At 40.1% G+C, this 19,981-nt stretch overlaps 1 protein-coding gene across 3 annotated transcripts in view; it reads right to left on the bottom strand.

Annotated features, from left to right (window-relative positions):
* Positions 1-19,981, bottom strand: part of cacna1c (calcium channel, voltage-dependent, L type, alpha 1C subunit) — a 550,322-nt gene that overhangs the window by 306,720 nt on the left and 223,621 nt on the right. For all 3 annotated transcript variants that reach the window (XM_052030488.1, XM_052030489.1, XM_052030490.1), the window contains exon 7: positions 2,109-2,302. In XM_052030488.1, coding sequence (XP_051886448.1) covers positions 2,109-2,302 — 194 coding nt within the window. The remainder of the gene's footprint in view (positions 1-2,108; positions 2,303-19,981) is intronic.

The following is a 19,981-nucleotide window of genomic DNA, read 5'->3' as shown; positions in this document are numbered from 1 at the left end:
TGGACTGAAGGGCCTGTATCCATGCTGTATTGCTCAATGACTCAATGCCTTTTCACCACATTTTCATAGAAACACAGAATCATAGAACCACATGGCAAAGAAATGGGACCTATCAGCCCATCTCATCCACAGCGACCTACATTAATCCCATTTGCCTGCATTAGGCCCATAATCCTCTATGCCTTTCCTATCCAAATTCAAATACCTTTTAATCGTTATACCTGTAACTGCCTTGACCATCTCACCTGGCAACTTGTTCCAGTAACCACTCTGCTCTGTGTGAAAAACTTGCTCCTCAGATCTCCTTAAATTTCTTCCCTCTCACCTTAAACTTGTGCCCTCTAGTTCTAGACACCCTTGATTATCAATTCTATTTCTGCCCCTCATAATGTTATAAACCTCCATAAGGTCATCTCTCACCCTCCTATGTTCCAGTCAGAATAAATGCAGCCTATTCAATCTCTCCTTATAATTACAGCTCTCCATTCCAGGCAACATCCTGGTGAATATTTTCTGCACTCTCTCTTTTGCTATGACATTCTTCTTGTAGTGTGACAACTGGAAGTGTACACAACACTCTACGTGTGGTCAAGTCTTTATTTTCAGGGAGCTATTAACTGGAACCCCAAGGTCTACCTGTACATCAACGCTTCTAAGGTCCCTGCCCGTTATTCTATATATCCTATCAGAACTTGATTTTCAAAGTGGATTGCCTTACACTTGTCTGCATTAAGTTCCATCTGCCACTGCTCTGCTCAAGTTTCCAACTGATCTATGTCCAGCTGTGTCCTTAGACACCCTTCAATTTTTACTATTTTCATATATTTATCCCGCTTTCCATCTAAAGGAAATGATGGATTTTGTTTCACTTTTACTGAATGACAATTCTATATTGTAACATCAATGCATAAAATTATTGCTTTACTGTTACTGCCTAACACTGTTACTGTTACTGAACTGTTTCCTAGTTCAGTAACAGTTCAGTGAAAATAAATTAGTATACACCTTCTTCCCCTAGTCATTAGTTGTGTATACATTCAATGCTCTATCTTTCTTATTAACAGAATGAACAAAGTTGTGCACGTAGTTTGTTAATTTTCAATGTTCGGTCAAATTTCAAACTGTTCGAACTCTCGCCTCTCTGCATGCAAACAGAACTCATCATGTTCTTTATTTTTCTCTTAACAGAAGTATTTACTTACTTGTCCTCTTTCGAACTCCTTTATCTTGTGCTCACTATATCACAACTCTATTCCCAGAAATTCCAGCATTTAGAATGCAATTTAATAACATAAATTCTTAGCCTGCTGTATTTTCTGGCACTCAATGTTCTTGGAAAAATTCAGGTTAGAGGTAACTTTATAGAAAGGACTAAATCTAAAAGAAATCTTGCACTGAATGAAAGAGTGCCTAATAGAAACACAAAATAGCAGAGATAGCCAACATGCAAATATAGAACAGCTCCCAGACAGGAAGGGAAATAGCACCAGAAACAAGGAAAACAAACAGCCAGACAATGAGGTAGAAATTATAAATGGGAAATGACAATTAGATTTCAACAGAAGACAGAAATAAGATGATACCAGGAAGAATAAGTCAACTCAATGGAAATATGAAAAAAGTGTGAGTTGGATATGAAAAAGGGAGGTTAATGAAAAGTAAGATATAGATCAGGAAAAGAGAACTGGTAACAAGAACTGTACAGAAAAATATAACAAGAAAAATGAAGCTGTAAGTTAAAAGAACCCTGTGACTTTAAGTTTTTCAATACAGTGGTACCAATGAAATAAAAAGAAATACTGTTTATGGTATTATATATTTTTCAGTTTCAAATGTACTTATTTTTAAATGATGCACAATTACAATTAATGTGCAATATTAAGTCAGAACCTGTGCCGATCTACATTTCAATTTACTTCCTTATCAAACTCAGCATGCATTAAGCAATAGCTATTGTAAAGTATCTTACTTTGAGGTAAAAAATGACAAAATTGTAGTCATTTTAGTCAGATAAGTAGCCCATGCACAAAATATTGCAATATTTATTGCATTCACTACTGCTGCCCCAGCCCTCTATGCTTTTTTGTAGTTTCTGTTGTAATACATACCCAGTATAAGACATCAGTCCATCCCTCCATGGTGATGCACTGAAAGACGGTTAACATGGCAAAGGCAAAGTTATCGAAGTTAGTAATTCCATCATTAGGGCCGACCCATCCACTTTTGCAGATTGTTTCATTGGAACATCGGCGGCCGTGCCCAACATTTAAGCTGCAGGGTGCAGGTTCACCTTCAGGTTCATCTTGATTTAACAAGACAATAGGTTAACAATATGCATCAGCTCTAGTGTATCAGAATTAATAGTTACCTTTTGTTAGCCCTGATGAAATGTCACCATATTAATCAAGGATGTATGCAATACAATTTAATTTCAAATAAAAATAGAAAAAAATTAGGAATACTCAGTGGATTATGCTGAATGATTTACAATAATATCACTATAAGGAGTAAATTTCTTGTCTCCTGACATCTCTCTCAATGAACAAAATGTTAAACACCAGTTTTGAAATTTTGTTCCTGTAACATCACCGTCCACTTATGGGGTGACAAATAAAATCTTCATGCAACATAGAGTCATAGAGATGCAGCATAGAAACAGGCCCTTGGGTCTACTGAATCCAGCCTGATCATCAACCACCTATTTACTTTGATCCTAACTTAATTGCATCTTTTTTTATTCTCACCATATTCTCTCCAACTCCTCCCACCCCTCTTCCCCCAGATTCTATCACTCATCCACCAACCTGCACTTCTTTGGGATGTGCGAAGAAACTGGAACACCGGAGGAAATCCCCCATGCAGTCACTGGGAGAACGTGCAATCTCCACACAGACAGCATCCAAGGGCAGTATTGAACCTGGGTCTCTAGTGCCATGTGGCAGCAGCTCTACTAGCTATGCCATTGTGCTGCCCATAGCTTTCTATGCATCAGCGAACAGTTGTCAGTTTCTGTTGCTGCGGACACATATGCCACTTCTAATTTGCAAGTGTCAAGGGTTGTTTGTTCCCAGTGCAGCATCTGCATGTAACTTCTAGAATGAAGTGGGAAAATTGAAAAAACTGACTAGTTTAGGGAAAGGAAAAGGAAAAGGAAAAGCTTGATGAAACCATTTAAGATAGCTCAATCTAAGACACTAGCATGAAGGACTTCTACACTGATGTCCTTGGGTTGAGATGCTTTACCTTTAATAATACAACTGTCTTCCTTTGTCCTGGCTATCATTTCAACCAGTGGAAAGTATTTCCCCAAAATTCAATTTTACTAGGTAGGTCACTGTCAAATGTAGCTTTTATATCAATGGCAGTCACTTTCATCTCACCTCTGAAATTCAGCTCTTTTGTTTGTGTTTGGACCAAGACTGCAAGGGGTCTGAAACAGCATAGTTCCAGCAGTACTCAGTTTGAAGATTTGTGGGTAAGTATTGCTTGATAATTCTTATTATATGGTGGTACTCAGGGGACACGTTGATAGAGCCAACAAAGGCAAATGTGCAGCATTTCCCATATATTGAAAGCCACCAATTGGCCAAGACACACTTTGAGAATGAAATTTGTATTACTTTCAATGCCCCAGCACAGTCTTTGGTCAATTGAGGAAAAAGGTATTTAAAGATCAAGATCTCAGACCTGGCACAAAACAAAGTGATATCTGCCTTCCTGTATCTTTCTGAGATATGGACTAACTTCCACAAAGCACCTCAAAACACTGGAAAAATACCACCAACAGAGAAAAATCGCCCCAATTCATTGGAAGGAAAAGCAAACCAACATCAGTGTCCTCTGCCAGGCCAAAAACTCTAATATTGAGACCGTAGTTAAAAAAATTCAAGGATATAATCCGTCTCCTTCCAGAAGTGCATCCCCAACATCTCTAATATTGAGACTGTAGTTAAACTCAATCAGCTACATTAGGTATGCCCCGTCATTCACATGTTCATACCAGACTCACAAAACAGACACTCTATTCCGAACTGTCACAGGAAGAGATTATCAGATGGATAGGGGGAAAAAAAAAATCAAGGATATGGTCTAAATTCTCCTTGAAGGAGACACATCCCCATTGACTCCTGGTAATCTCTGGCCCATGATCACTCAAAGTGGAGGAGGGGCATTCAGGATGGTTCTGAGGGGTGAGTCCATGCATCAGGAGCATATCAAGACAACCCCTGTATGGTGGCAGAAAGGAGTGCACCAACTCACAAAGTCCTCACACGCATCTTAGTCCTTCATGTTCACTTAAACATTATTGATAGGAAATCCTTAATGTCATTTAACATTCTGTTCAACAGTACAATATTAAAACAGGCCATAGCTGGAGCAGGCTGTACAAAAATAGCAAGTTGGTGTTAAATTAACTGTGCATCAATTAACCATAATTTGCCTGCTTTGCATGCTGCTGCCAAACAATAGATGTGGGCATGTTTATAAACTCCATCTCCAAGATGGTGTCCACGTGCATTTTGGATCCTATTTTAAATGAACTAGGAGACGGCAAAGTGCTTAAAAAAGTCTCTAAAGTAATTCAGCCATACCTGTCTTATCTCTCTATGTATAAAGTGAAAGTAAAAACAAGTTCAATTTTTGGCCACATTAAAATGATGATAAATTTATACAAACATACTACTTAGGATTGTGACCTAATGTGCTATTTACTATAATACAGCAAAATCACATCATTATAAATGAAAACTAAAATTGTTGGGAAGTTAGACAACTCCAATTTGAAAATCTGTTTCAAAAAAAGCAGAGATTTATCAGCTACATTAATGTACAAGGGTAAGGGTAGGAGACTTCTTGTATAATCAGTACACTTGTTCCAATAACAGGAGAAAAAATATTGCATAAGTAGATAAAAGAAATAGCTTAAATTTATATTATGGAACCTGAAAATTACATTTGAATTCTGATTACTGTCCTTGGATTCTGATCATTAGAGTTAGAAAAAGCTATAGTTATTCATACGACAAATGTTATTGGGAGCAATGAATAACACTTGAATGTTTTGCTGCAGCATAACTGCCTTGACTTAAAGATAAACAAAGTGCAAAATACCATTTAAAAAAAAATTCTACATTTTAGCATGACTATTGTTGTCACATCAAGGGCAAAATCAGCCAACCAGAAATAGCATAAGTGCTGATACATGTTAAAAAATGCAATAAACAAAAATTCTGAACACATCACATTATACAATGCTGTGATAACAGTCAACTCCACTGATGGAGTTGCTTATACACTGCTTGGTAACCGCATCAAGTTATTTACAATTTGCCTTCTGAGATAAAAGAGTACAGTAAAATTCTAATAATCCACTATCCAGCTGCTCAGAAATTGTATCTAACATCCAGCTCGCCAGCTTATGTTTGCCATGCTCTTTTTACACTCACTAGAGCCGATTCCCATGGTCCCTTTCCACTCACCAAGTCCCTAATTCCTGCACTCATTTTTCAGTCATCAGGGCCTCGATTCCTGCGTTGACTTTCCACTCACTGGAGCCCTGATTCCTGCATTCCCTTTCCACTCACCAGGCTCCCAGTTCCTGTGCTCCCTTAAAACTTTTGGTATTGGTATTGGTTTATTATTTTCACTTGTACTGAGGTACAGTGAAAAACTGGTCTTGCATACTGTTCATTCAGATCAATTCATTGTACGGTGCATTGAGGTAGTACAGGGTAAAAACAATAACAGAATACAGAGTAAAGTATCACAGCTATAGGGAAGTGCATTGCAGGTAGACAATAAGGTGCAAGGTCATAACAAGGTAGATTGTGAGGTCAAGAGTCCATCTCATCACATAAGGAAACCGTTCAATAGTCTTATCACCGTGTGATAGAAGCTGTCCTTGAGCCTGGTGGTATGTGCCCTCAGGCTCCTGTATCTTCTGCCTGATGGGAGAGGGGAGAAGAGAGAATGACCTGGATGGGTGGGTGGAGTCTTTGATTATGCCGGCTGTTTCACCAAGGCAGCGAGAGGTATAGACAGAGTCCATGGAGGGGAGGCTGGTTTCCGTGACATGCTGGGCTGTGTCCACAACTCTTTGCAGTTTCCTGCTGCCCAGGCAGAGCAGTTGCCGTACTAAGCCATGAAGCATGTAGATAGGACGCTCTCTATGGTGCTTTGATTAAAGTTGATGAGTATCAAAGGGGACATGCCAAATTTTTTTTAACCTCCTGAGGAAGCAGAGGCGATGGTGAGCTTTCTTGGCCATGGCGTCTATGTGGTTACTGTATTTACTTACTGCATTTAGTGGAAAATTTATTATAATACTGTGTATCATCTAAAAATAGTGAATTGAAAGTGCTTTGTGATATTACAGATATAATATTCAATAGCCTGGAAAATCTGCCAGTCCTGTCCCACGCATGCTCGGTTATTGCAGTTTTATTGTAAATGTTTATAAATATTAAACATACATTTTACTGTATTATCCATTGTCAATTTAGAATTTAAGGACATCTGTCCAATAATTAATACAGTAACTAAGCATGTAAAACATCACAGAAAAGGAATACTTGGAGGACTCTAACCAGAGTTAGATTGAAGTATTAATTTTATACATTTACGATATTTTAATTCTGAATGGTGCTGGCCATAACTAAACAGGAGAAGGAGGAGACTCTAAGAATATCCCATCCTCAAGGAATGGGAGTGCAAAGGACAAGGTTGAAGAATTTACCAGCATTTTTAGGTAGAAGTACCAAATGAACAATCTGTCTCCACTTTCTCCTGAGATCCTACCATCACAGAAGCCAATCTTTAGACAATTTGATATATTCCACATGATATCAAGAAATAGCTGCAATCACTCCATATAGCAAGGGCTATGGGATCAGATGACATCCTGGTTGCAGTGTCGAAGACTTGTACTCCAGCACTGATAGGATCTCTAGCTAAGCTCCAATACTGGAGTCCATCCAACAATCAGAAAAATTGCCCAGGTTTATCACAACCATTAAAAGACAAAAATCCAAACCAACTCATTACCACCTGTCTACCTCCAATTTCAGCATAGTGAGTGAAAATGTTGACAGTGGTATCAAAGAGCACTTATCAATCCAGATGACTCGTGTGTTTTTTAGGGGTGGGGGGGCGTGCAGGGTAGGTGCTATATTGCAATTTTCCATAACACAAAACTGTGTCATCTACGCATGATTCAAAAAACGCGAGTTGAAAACAAAAATTTAGTGTTGATTTATTTACTTTTCTTTCCACATAAATTCCATGAAAGCAAATTTTATTCTGTATTTCAAATTTTTGAGTAGTGATTTGGAAATTCACCCTTGCAGAATTCACATGAAAAGCCATAATAATGGGGTAATCTATTCACTGATGTACCTTATTACAACCTTTATCCAAACATGGACTGAGCCAAATTCCGGAGATGAGGTGAGTGTAGTTGTCCTTGACATCAAGGTAGAATTTAACCAGTGCATCATCAAGATGCCCTGGTAAAACTGAAGTCAACGAACATCAAGGGGGTGGCTTGCACAATGTAAGATGGTTATATTTGCTGATACACCAGGACATCACTGCAGAAGCTTTTCAGGTAAATGTGCTAGACCCAACAATCTTCAGCTGCTTCATCAATGGCTTTCCATCCATCATAAGTTCAGATGTGGGAATGTTCAACTTCATTCACAACTTCTCTGAGAGTATGCGCTGCTGACCATAGCATGCCACATTCGAGTGAGCCGTGGGGTCATGAGACATTCACTCATCCCACAGTGGAAGTCGCTGAGGTGCCAGACTAGTTCATTCTTGACAGCAAAAGGAACCTGATGAAGACAGTGTTCCTTGTCCAGCTTGCCCCTCCAGCAGGTGTATCCTTTTCCTTGCTCTTTGAGTTGGACATCAGATAGGTGGGTGGGTGGGTGGGTGGGGGGGAATGAAAGGGAATGATTTTGGAAGCTGAGAGGTGATAGGTGGAAGAGGCAAAGCCATTCCCCACCTCCTTCCCTTTATTCCATGGTCTACTGTCCTCTCCTACCAGATTCCTTCTTCTTCAGCCCCTTGTCTCTTCCACCTATCACCTCTCAGCTTCTTGCATCATTCCCCTCCAATCCCCTCCCCATCCACCTACTTTCCCCCCTCACCTATCACCTGCCAGCTTGTGCTCCTCCCCCTCTCCCTACCTTTTTATTCTGGCTTCTGCCCTCTTCCTTTCCAGTCCCGATGAAGAGTCTCGACCCAACACGTCGACTATTCATTTCCCTCCATAGATGTTGCCTGATGTGCTGAGTTCCTTCAGCATTTTGTGCGTGTTGCTCCAGATTCCAGCATCTGCAGAATCTCTTGTGTCATGTGTGATCTCTTGGGTATCTTGAACAGCAAGGTCAGGAAAGACACAATCCTCTGGCAAGGCAGACTGAATAATCCTCCTGAAAATAAATGTTTGGAGCATGGTCTTGTCATAACAAATATCCTGTTTTTCCAGCAAAACAGGCACATTTCTTTCTGGAAATACTCTCAATCCAGATATTAGCACCTGTTAGATTATACCATTATCTGAGCAAGCTTCACCTGTGGCACGGCAGGTACTGGATGAAAATTCTGGACTGATTCATTTTATCGCCATCATCCTGGCCCAAAAATAATGGTGGCAATAGAAATATTGCCATAAGAAATTCAGCGTTAAAGGTCTCAAAGAACTTGCAAATATAATTCTTCTCAGTTGGTGCCTCACAGATATCCAGATCTCTCCCTATCAACAGGAGCTGTAGAGTGTCCACAGCATCCAGAATGTGCTGAAGTACACCCTACTTAGCACCTGTGAAGACATTCTTGGTTTTTCTATCAGAAAACGCCAGGATTAAACAGGATAAACTACCATTAAACCATGAAAGCAACAGTGAATTACAAACTGCCTGATGTAGCAAATATCAGATACTGCCTGGAATAATCTGGAAGCTCCACTATGTTCAACTCTAGTGTCAGTCTAGTCCATGCACAAATCTGTAGCTGCAAGAAGTAGGAGATCTCAGTAATTACTTGTTTTGAAAATATTAGCCTCTGAACACAATGTCCTTCAAATGAGTGGAGATAGGAATGCTGCTCCCAGAAGAACCTTGTGGGAAAAGAGCCTTTCTCTTTCTTCTCTCACATCCTACAGCAGGACATTTCCTCCTACTCCAATATACTACAAACCCAGCTGGACGACTGCTAAAACTCCTGGATTTTAGCAAATATACCAGCCTTTACTTTGCTTAAGGAAAATATATCTGTGCCTTCAACAACTTCAAAAAATACAGTCCTATAAACTATGAGCTTTGCTCCACCTCAGTCCTAATGTACCAGCAAGTCATTAAGTATCTCGTTAAATAGCTGTTCAGGCTTCAGTTCCAGTATATGATGCGCACTTTGTATGTTGATGGCATATCTGCAGATAAATTTGATAGATAACAACAACCACTGCACAACAATTGACATCACTGCATATTCCGTGTACTTCAGACATAAACATGCACTGGGCATGGAATCATGCAATTCAACCTTGAAAAGATATGCAAGCTGCAGTTCACAAGGATGGTGAATTGCCATTGTTGTACACAAGCAGGAAGCTATAGCACATAAAAAATATATTCTGCAAATAAATTTCTACTGTCTTCAATTTACTAGGAAAACTGTACTCTAGTTTCAAAATACTTCTTCTATGGACAACCAAATTGCAAAAAGTGAAGAAAATCAGTTGCATTATTCCATCTCCAGGTGACTGGATGAAGAATAATGTTAGAATCCCCCCAGAAGGCTAGCTGATGTGGGTAATGATAGTAACACTTCTATGCAGAATGGAGCGCCTGATGGAGAATACTTTGTCAAACTAAGGTTGAGCAAATATTTCACTATCTCCAGCCCTGCATCTGGTCACTGAGACCACTGCTTTCAAAGCATTCAAATTAAAACTTGATTTGGATCCCCAGCTCTTCATTTCTATTTTAATTAGTTCCACTCCCACATTTGTGCTGGTTGAATTTTGGACTAGGAATCAAATTCACAGAGCGTGGGAGGTGCATGTGGGTGAATTTTATAATGAGAGATTGTTGCTTGTCAAGATAAGAATGGGTTTTGGTATGCATAATAATATAGCACTGCTAGTTTGAGCAGCAAAAAGGTAAAATTTCTTGCACTATGTTGAGGCTATTGCTTTTCTGTAAGTGCTGCCATCATGTGTTATGACCATTGTTGGCTTACACTTCATTGTATTTAAAGCTAGAAATTACAGTGCCTATTATCATTCAAAGATAGAAAACGCAATGATGCTGGAGGAACTCAGCAGGCCAGGCAGCATCCGTGGAGAAAAGCAAGTGGTCAATGTTTCGGGTCAAGACCTTTTTTCAGGACGCTTCCTTTGTCCTGAAGAAGGTCCTTGACCCAAAATGTTGACCGCCTTCTTTTCTCCACAGATGCTGCCTGGCCTGCTGAGTTCCTCCAGCGTCATGTTTTTCATCCAGATTCCAGCATCAGCGGTCCTGTGTTTCTCTATCATTCAAAGATATGTGTGTTCATATCATAAGCAGGCATGAATTTGGGAATTGCTTCATTAGAGTTACTGAATTCCTATAACCTATTTAAGAGCAGGTTCAGTTTTCCCTTAAAAAATGAGGCCAGGAGATTGACTGGGGCATGGTGAGCAGGTAATGTGGGGAGATTGTTAGAGATTGAGTTGCTTTTTTATGGGGGTTGGGGTGGGGTTAAGCAAAGTCCAAGAATGTATGTATTCTACTTCCCTTGCAAGCCTCCTGGTGAATACAATATTGTCTGGGGGCACCTGTCATCAGCATTCCCGGGGACACCATGGTACAAATGCCCCTGCAATAGCCCTCAAGGATCTTGGTATGAGGAATGTGCATTGTGAAAGTGCACTCATTCAGAAAGTGCATTGTGACTGACAACACATAGTGTAAATTGGTTTATTATTGTAACATGTACTGAGGTACAGTGAAAAAACTTGTCTTGCATACCGTTCATACAGATCAGTTCATTATAATAGTGCATTGAGGTAGAAGGTAAAACAATAACAGAATGTAAAATGAAGTGTTACAATTACAGAGAGAGCGCAGTGCGGGTAGACAATAAGGTGCGAGGTCATAACGAGGTAGATTGTGAGGTCAAGAGTCCATTTTATTGGACTAGGGAACTGTTCAATAGTCTTATAACAGCAGGATAGAATTTGTCCTTGAGCCTCATGGTATGTACTTTCAGGCTCTTGTATCTTCTGCCCAATGGGAGAGGGGAGAAGAGAGAATGTCTGGGGTGGGTGGGGTCTTTGATTATGCTGGCTGCTTTACTGAGGCAGTGAGGTGTAGACACAGTCCATGGAGGGGAGGCTGGTTTCCGTGATGTGCTAAGCTGTGTCCACAACTCTCTGCAGTTTCTTGCAATCATGGACAGAGGAGTTGCCACACCAAGGTGTGATGCATTTGGATAAGGTGTTTTTTACGGTGCATTGATAAAAAATTGGTGAGGGTCAAAGGGGTCATGCCAAATTTCTTTAGCCTCCGGAGGAATTAGAGGTGCTAGTGAATTTTCTTGGCCGCAGCATCAACATGGTTGGACCAGAACAGGCTATTGGTGATGTTCACTCCAAGGAACATGAAACTCTCAACCCTCTTGACCTCAGCACTGTTGATGTAGACAGGAGCATGTGCACCATCCCCCTTCCTGAAGGCAATGATCAACTCTTTTGTTTTGCTGCCATTGAGGGAAAGGTTGTTGTCATGACACCATTTCACTCGGCTCTCTACCTCCTTCCTGTATTCCGACTCATCGTTATTTGAGATACAGCCCATGATGGTGGCATCATCTGCAAACTTGAGATGGAGTTAGAGCAGAATTTGGCTACACAGTCGTGAGTGTATAGGGAGTAGAGTAGGGGGTTGAGGACCCAGCCATGTGGGGCAACAGTGTTGAGGATAATCATGGCGGAAGTGCTGCTGCCTATTCTTACTGATTGTGGTCTGTTGGTCAGGACATAAAGAATCCAGTTACAAAGGGAGGTTTTGAGTCCCAGGTCTAGGAGTTTGGAGATGAGTTTGCTTGGAAATATCATATTGAAGGCGAAGCTGTAGTCAATAAACAATTGTATTGTGGAGGGTTGTGGCTGTCACGTGACAGCACTGCCTATTATCCGCTCGAAAAACACACCACTGCCAATCAAGGTTTGGCTCCACCCCACCCATTAGTGCACACCTGACCATTGGTCCCTTTAAGTTCCTTTGTACTTGGCCTTGGGCCATTGAACTTTGTGATAGATTAGTCCTTGCCGGCACTGGGCCATGAGCCTTTGTAAATTACCTGGGCTGGACCCACCGCCCCCCAGCCCTACCAGCACTATAAAGAGTGCCACATGTGCTTGGTTCTCCCTCTTTTGCCTGCCCCAAGGGCTCACCCTGGTTCGTTCCTGGCCAAGGACCATGGAAAGGTGCTGGAGAAATCGTTGGTGAGGTCTGCACTGTTAAAAGGGTTGGGAGCATTTTAGTTAGTGTCCCTGGTAGCATAGAACTGTGCCTGCACTGAGTCAAGGGGTGGCAGGTATTATATTGTTTTTCCTTGGTTGTCTGCACCTAGTTCGTTGTGTGTGTGTGTGTGTGTGTGTGTGTGTGTGTGTGTGTGTGTGTGTGTGTGTGTGTGTGTGCGCGTGCGCGCGCGCGTGTGTATTTTACCCATTGTGATTTTCCCATGCTCGCTATTATCTGTGCGCGTTATCCCCATTACCATTTTCCCATGTTCGTCTTCTGTAAATAAATCTTTCCTCTCCAGACCGTGTTCAGAGTCCTTGCCTTCTAAGACCTTGAATCTGCTTCACAACAACAATAGTCTAACGTAGGTGTTTTTACTGTCCAGATGCTTCAGGGATGAGCGTAGGGCCAGGAAGATGGTGCCCGCTGTAGACCTGTTTCAGTGGTAGGCGAATTGCAGTGAGTCAAGGTTGTCTGGGAGGCTGGAATTAATGTGTGCCGTGACCAGCCTCTTGAAGCACTTCATAATGGTAGATGTCAGAGCCACCAGGCAGTAGTCCTTGAGGCAGAGAATTTTCCAAATGATGAGAAATGACTTAGAAATGGTTGTTACCATGTTTCACTTCAGAAAAAAAAATACAGCCCATAGATAACCCCTTGGGCCTGGTCATGGCAGAGGGGGATTGGGCAGTGCATTTTCAGACATAAAAATATGCAACACCGATCTTGATTGCAACATGAGTTGGCCTAGTTTATCTGTGCTATACAAATCCCAGTGTATGTACTAGAATTTCTAAGTCATTGTTTTTATGCTGAGCTGTATTCTATACCCAATTACTCTTAATTGCAACAAGGTGTCCTTTGGTGGAAATCTTGGTAACCTGGAATTGCCCTGGGCTCATAATTCCACCAAATCAAAACTGGACAGAGAAGGAAGCCATTTGATTAAAGTAACTTCTGCATAAAATTGCTGGTTCATAGAAATAGAGCAAAAGTCTTTAGGTTCAACTTTGATTTCGAACAGAATTGTATCCTACAGCACTGAGCACAGCGACAACTTTTCAAAAAATTAATACATTTTTCATTTTCAGGTTGAGTAAAAAATATAAGAAAACCCCTCTAACTTCAACACTTTTAGCATACGCCATATATCCTGACAAAAATGAATGACAATAAAGAAATAGATTGTTCACAAATTCACCAGAGTCATGAAGGAATCTGAAGTTAACAGGCAAATGTTAATAGCTGTGACTATCTGATTACATTCAGAAGAGGAACATTGCTGCTCAGGCATTATTATCTATCCAAAAGTTAAATATTTGTCTAAGCTATTTAAGATGTCTACAAGATTTAATTTGAAATGTCAGGTGTTTCGTGACATTTAATGAAACTACAGAGACATCCATTAATATTGGTAACTAATTTTTCAGAACTACATGATCCAAATGTATACACTGCTACAGTTTTGTGGCTAGTTTGAAAACATCAAAAAGAATAAAACAAACCCAAATAATTTGCTGAAAAGATATAAATATCTATTGAAGAGGTGGCCAAGAGGATTATCAAGGGCAGGGTGGTAGACGTTGTCTATATGGACTTTAGCAAGGCCTTTGACGAGATCCTGCATGGTAGGCTGGCCCAGATTATTAGATTAAAATGGGATCCATGGAGAGATAGCCAATAGCATACAAAAAATGGCTTGGTGAAAGGAGACAGAGGGTGGTAGGGGAGGGCTGTTTTTTTTAGCTTGCAAGCCTCTGACCAATGGTGTGCCAAAGGGACCTATGCTGAGTCCCCTCTTATTTGTCATCTATATTAATGAGTTGGATAAGAATGTAGGTGGCACAGTTAGTAAGTTTGCAGATGACACAAAAAGTGTTAGTATGGTTGACAGTGAAGAAGGTTATCTAAGATTAAAAAAGGATCTGAATCAACTGGGAAGGTGAGCCAGAAAATGGCAGATGGAATTTAACTTGGACAAGTGCAAAGGTGCAACATGTTGCATTTTGGAAAGTTAAACCAGGGTAGGACTTAAATAGTAAATGGCAGGGACCTGGAGGGTGTTGTAGAACAGAGTGACCTACATAGTTCCCAGATAATGACAACATAGGTAAACGGAATGGTGAAGGTGGTGTCTAGCATGCTTACCTTCATTGGTCAGTGCATCAAGTACAAGATTTGGGATGTCATGTTACAGATGTACAAGACATCGGTTAGACCACCCTTGGAGTATTGTGTGCAGTTCTGGTCACCTAGCTATATGAAGGATGCCATTAAGCTGGAGAGGGTGCAGAAGAGATTTACAAGCACGGATGGCTTGAGATATAAGGAGAGACTGGATAGACTAGGGCTGTTTTCCCTGGAGCGAAGGAGGCTGAGGGGTGACATTAGTGAGATATTTAAAATTATGAGGGGCATAGACAAGGTGAATGAATGGTCACAGTCTTTTTCCCAGGATAGTGGAGTCTAAAACAAGAGGACGTAGGTTTAAGGTGAGAGGGGAAAAATTTAAAGGGGGACTTGAGGGGCAAGTTTAACAATCAGTGGGTGGTGGGTATGTGGAAAGAGCTGCAAGAGGAAGTGGATACAATTACAATGTTTAAAAGGCATTTAAACAGGTACAGGGATAGGAAACATTTAGAGGGATATGGGCCAAATGCAGGCAAATGGAACTAGCTCAGGAAGACTGCTTGGTCAGCATGAACAAATCGGGCCAAAGGGTCTGTTTCCACATTGTTATATTCGATGACTCTGACCTTCCAGGACTCTGAACTTCCTAGAAGCTGGCTCAATATGGCATATTATTATTGTCATGTTTTACATTTACCTTCTTGAACACCATCTAACTACATTTGGTAAGCTGAAGAAGAGCATTCAAATACTTAACTTCACAAAATTCCAAAAACACAACTTGTTAAATGTAGTATGTACGTATATTCATCACTACTTACACTTTGTATAAAACAATGGTTTAATCAAATTTATAATGGATTTTATGTCAACTTACATGTAGGTACATTTATTGCTATTTTTAAATAAAATTATGAAAACCAGAAACCCTTAATCTGTCTGCTTCAATATATAAAAAGAAATTAAAATAATTTTGATATACAGGTGTTTCACATCAGAATTTAGTAAAGTAGGTCAAAATGCAAAAAACAGGAAGATTTAACTTATAATTTTCTTTAAAAACATCACAAGGGTTTGGAGCAAGATATGATGAGCTCAGAAATTGATTAACAACTATATATAGAAATATGTCCCTTATAACTTTCAATCCAATCTCATAATATTACCTCAATGAGTATTAATTTAATGTTAAATGTTAATATTTAATGTTATCTCAGGTAGTTAGGATGGGGGAAAATGTACCAACAATGACCAACACAATCAGCTTGCAGAATAATTGTGGGAAATTTATATGCAATCAAGATTTTTTTTATGTTTCAGACAGAGGAAATGAGTGTTTAGCCATCCATGAAATTCCATTCATTGATCTCCTTCCATGATAAATGACATTTGTTAACAATGATTGCATATCATGTATTTTCCGAACAATGATAGAAGGCTGTTTTGAGAAACAAGCTGGTTGAATGCAGAGACTCTGTTGAGGTTCATGTAGTACTAAGACAATAATATTAGAATGTGTTGCTTATTGTTACTAACCAAATTACCCTGAGCAGTGTGATAAATGACTTGGAAGTACTGCAAACCAGTACATCACACAAGATTCTTTGCATACTGGAGGGGAAACAATTGGAGAGCATTTTAAACAGAACTACAAACGTGGTTTCCTTACACTATGTTGGGAACATTTGATCCTTGCCCAAAATTAAGTTTCATTTCTCTTTATCCTGGTTCAAACTGCAAAGGCATTAAGAGCTGATGAACTGGCAAAAAATACAGCTGCAAAAACACCCCCAGGAAATTGGGAATGCTATTCCTTTGATATTCAGCGTGTTAAAAAAAAAGTCAACAGAAAATTAAAAGTATCACGTTCATAATTTGGTGTTCAAGGCATAATTTCCAATCTGCGTATGATGGAAAACTTGGAGGTGTAGGGAACTGTGAGAAGGATAGACTAAGCAGACATGGCATAAACATACCTTAAGACTGTAATGTACATGTTAGTCACATAAGTTTCCTCGTGACATATATTTTTACCTCTTATGCTATGTATTGTTGACATCAGGAGGCCACTGTTGAAAATTTCCTCAGGACTTCACCAGCAAAAGCAGTGGAGTTGGAGAAGATGAGGTGAAGATTCTTGGTTAGGAAAGATATTTCTAAAAATGCTGACTGTACACTAATAACTATATTAAATGGTTACTTAATTATAACATGATTAAAGAAGTTTCCTTTAAAACATGTCCATAGTCATTGTTTTGTTTGGCTCACAAAGCAGCAATTCAGAGTTGCTTGAAAATTACTGTAGATCTATCCTTGTAGCCATTGGAACAACAAGAACAAAATACATTTTCTACTGTCTTTGAAGAAATCAATGTTGTAAATTTCCTTATGTTACTGCTCCCATTGCATATCACTCTGATGATATGATAACTCTGTTTACCACGAGAAACAAAGTTTTTATCACCCTTCCAATTCAAGTTTGGGAGCAAATGTAAGGAAATTCCAGGCTTATGACATTAATCACATCACACTGATAATTATGTCACACTGATGAGAATTGACATAAATGCTTAACTTCTTATGTCCAACATCATCCTAGTCAAAAGAAGTTAAGCATTTACGTCAATCTTAATCAGTGATTTACAAGGCAACTCCAAAGTAAACTCAGTGGTACATTTAAACCAGGAAATGTGGATTAAAATTATGCAAGAAGACTGGAAGTTCAGCACACTTTTCAATGATATTTTAACACCCCAACTTCCAGAATTTTACTGATGGGTTTAATGAGCACTGTACAGCAGCAGGATTGAAGCAATCTCAACTTCAGCACTCAAAAGCTCAATCTGAAAATTAAAATGTATTTGGAGTTGGAAAAAAGGAGAAAATAAGGTGGACAATGGATTTCGAATGTGTATAAGATGTATACTTCAAACATGCCTCCATTTATTTACTGTGGGGGTTTATAAAGAATAGATCAGATATATTTTTTCCACTACAGTGAAGAGAGAAGCCTGGTGCTTTCACAAATATGGCATGCCTGGAGTTGCCTTGGGTGGTTTGCAACAGAAGCATATTGGGTGTAATGACCGAAAGCTTTCCTTTCCCTTATATCATGTTATGTAAATCATCCTATCCTCAAGTTTATTTTATCACATTGCATAGCATATCCACTTATCTTGGAAGCACACCTATCTTTTAGCTTCCATGTACTTCTTCAAAATCTGCATTTATCCTTCAATCACAGCTAATTACCTTCAGCAATTTCACGCTTTTCTTTGATGGCTAACCCCACCAAATGTTAAGTAAACACATGCAATTACTGGGTGTCATATATTTAGAGGTTTATCCAATTGCAGCAGTGCAGCATAGAACATTAGGAGGAGGGGGAAAACATAGCCAAATCCAAGGTACCAAATGAGACAATGAAATGAGTCCATGCAGATACCTTAGCCTTATCTGTACAGTGCTGTACTAATCTCCGAGTCCTCCTGAACAAATTAATAGCTGACCCATAGTTGGATGATGGCAAAAGGGGGGCTTTATTCAAAGCACTTCCTTCATAACCACATTGCTTCCTCCTCAATCTCAAATCAGAACCCAATTTATAACTTGAAGACATAGTCTACCCTTCGTTGAGCAGTCAATGTTGGCATTCCTGTGAAGTCCAAAAGGCAGATATGATTGTTAAAGAAACTGTGCAATTAGAGGAGGCAGCTGAGCTCTACGCCTGCTGAAGCTACAGAGGCTTTATCACACTGGAGGAAGAGGAAAAGGAAAAGGTATGCTTTGCAGTTCCACAAGAGTATACTTGCAAACATATGAGAAAATGTTATATGAAGTTGCTATTCTTTGGTAGGATCACTCAAACTGTAATTATTTTGCATTACATTGTCTTCTTGCTCATTATTGTTTGCTGGATAACAAGATCTTATGCTAAGTCAGAAGAGTTAAAATGACAGAAAGGACACTAACACCTTGTGTTAGTGGTTTGTGGTGGCACGTGGATAATTGTGAGAACAGTGCCCATTAAAAAGGGATTTGACAATGGTCCACTGGTGTAACCCAACTGAAGCTTTCCCAGAGAGCAGCCTGTCCTGCAAAACCTTCATTGCCCTATAATTCCTTATCTTTTTCCATCTCCAAATCATCTGTAGATTTTCTGCTGTGTTCACCTGGGTTCTCTTGTAACTCCAAACTTCATAGTTGTGGAAATTTGTACAGAGTACAGGATACCTTGGTCATTCTGGAAACCCTGGATGGGGTTACTGATGGGAGTCCTTCAGATAAGTCCAGACAACAAACAGCATATTCAGCATGCAACCAGTTTGTTCAATTGTACAACTAGTCATCATATGACACTTACAGAAGCACAGTCAGACTTTATAAAGTGGGATTCTGGTGGATTTCAACAGCTGTTTGAAGTTGTTATCTTATCTCATTGTAGCTAACCCTTAAACATGCTTGGAGGTTCAAGGCAGTCAGGATGTTTAGAAAGAACTATGGCAGTTCAGTAGGAACCACGCATATTTTCAGAACTATCTCTTTGTGGTTGCACACTAGGTAAGCAAAGTGAAAGTTCCTGTAGTTTGTTAGCAATGCAAGTAATGTGTACATGAAACATCTCATTTCCAAGTTAGTGATACCTATCAACAAAGTCATCCAGAGCCACATATCTACAATCAAAAGAACAGCCACTGGTAATGGGCATTCACCAGTCATCAAGGCTGCAGATGTCTGCCACCAACTGAAATAACAACTTGACCTTCCTGAAGCACTGTTATTCAGATATATCAGGGAAATTCAGCCTTTGCCTGTAAACCCTGTGCCAGACTTGGTGCCTCCATGAACTCCATCACTTGTGTAAAAAAATCATTCCCATTTGGCTGTGAGTACCGAATTAAGTATTACTGTAGCGACTCACCGTCCGAGCAAGCGAACTGGCAAGCAAGTGGTGAGGCCCAAAATGGCGCTGGGCCTTGGTCTTCCCCGAGCAACGGGGAGAATCCGCGCGCGGGAGAAGTTTGACGACGTAGCGCATACGTCATTTCTGTTTTCGGTGGGCGGGAACTGTTCCTCTTAAAAGGCCCACGCAAGGCGAGAAAATAAATCAGTTTTGTTCTGCAACTCATCGACTAGTGCCTTACTTTCGCATCGCGGCAGCAGCCACTACATTGGTGACCCCGACGGTCCAAACGGATTTTGGACCCACACAATGGACGACAACGCAGCAGCCAATGCAGTGGCACTCAAGCTGCCCACCTTTTGGACGCCTTGACCCTGCGTCTGGTTCAACCAGGCTGAAGCACAATTCCAACTTCAGCAGGTCACCTCCGACT

The sequence above is a fragment of the Pristis pectinata genome, chromosome 15, assembly GCF_009764475.1.
Source record: "Pristis pectinata isolate sPriPec2 chromosome 15, sPriPec2.1.pri, whole genome shotgun sequence".
NCBI classification, from domain to species: domain Eukaryota; kingdom Metazoa; phylum Chordata; class Chondrichthyes; order Rhinopristiformes; family Pristidae; genus Pristis; species Pristis pectinata.
The sequence above is the reverse complement of the archived record's forward strand: the minus strand, read 5'-3'. Positions and strand labels throughout refer to the sequence as shown.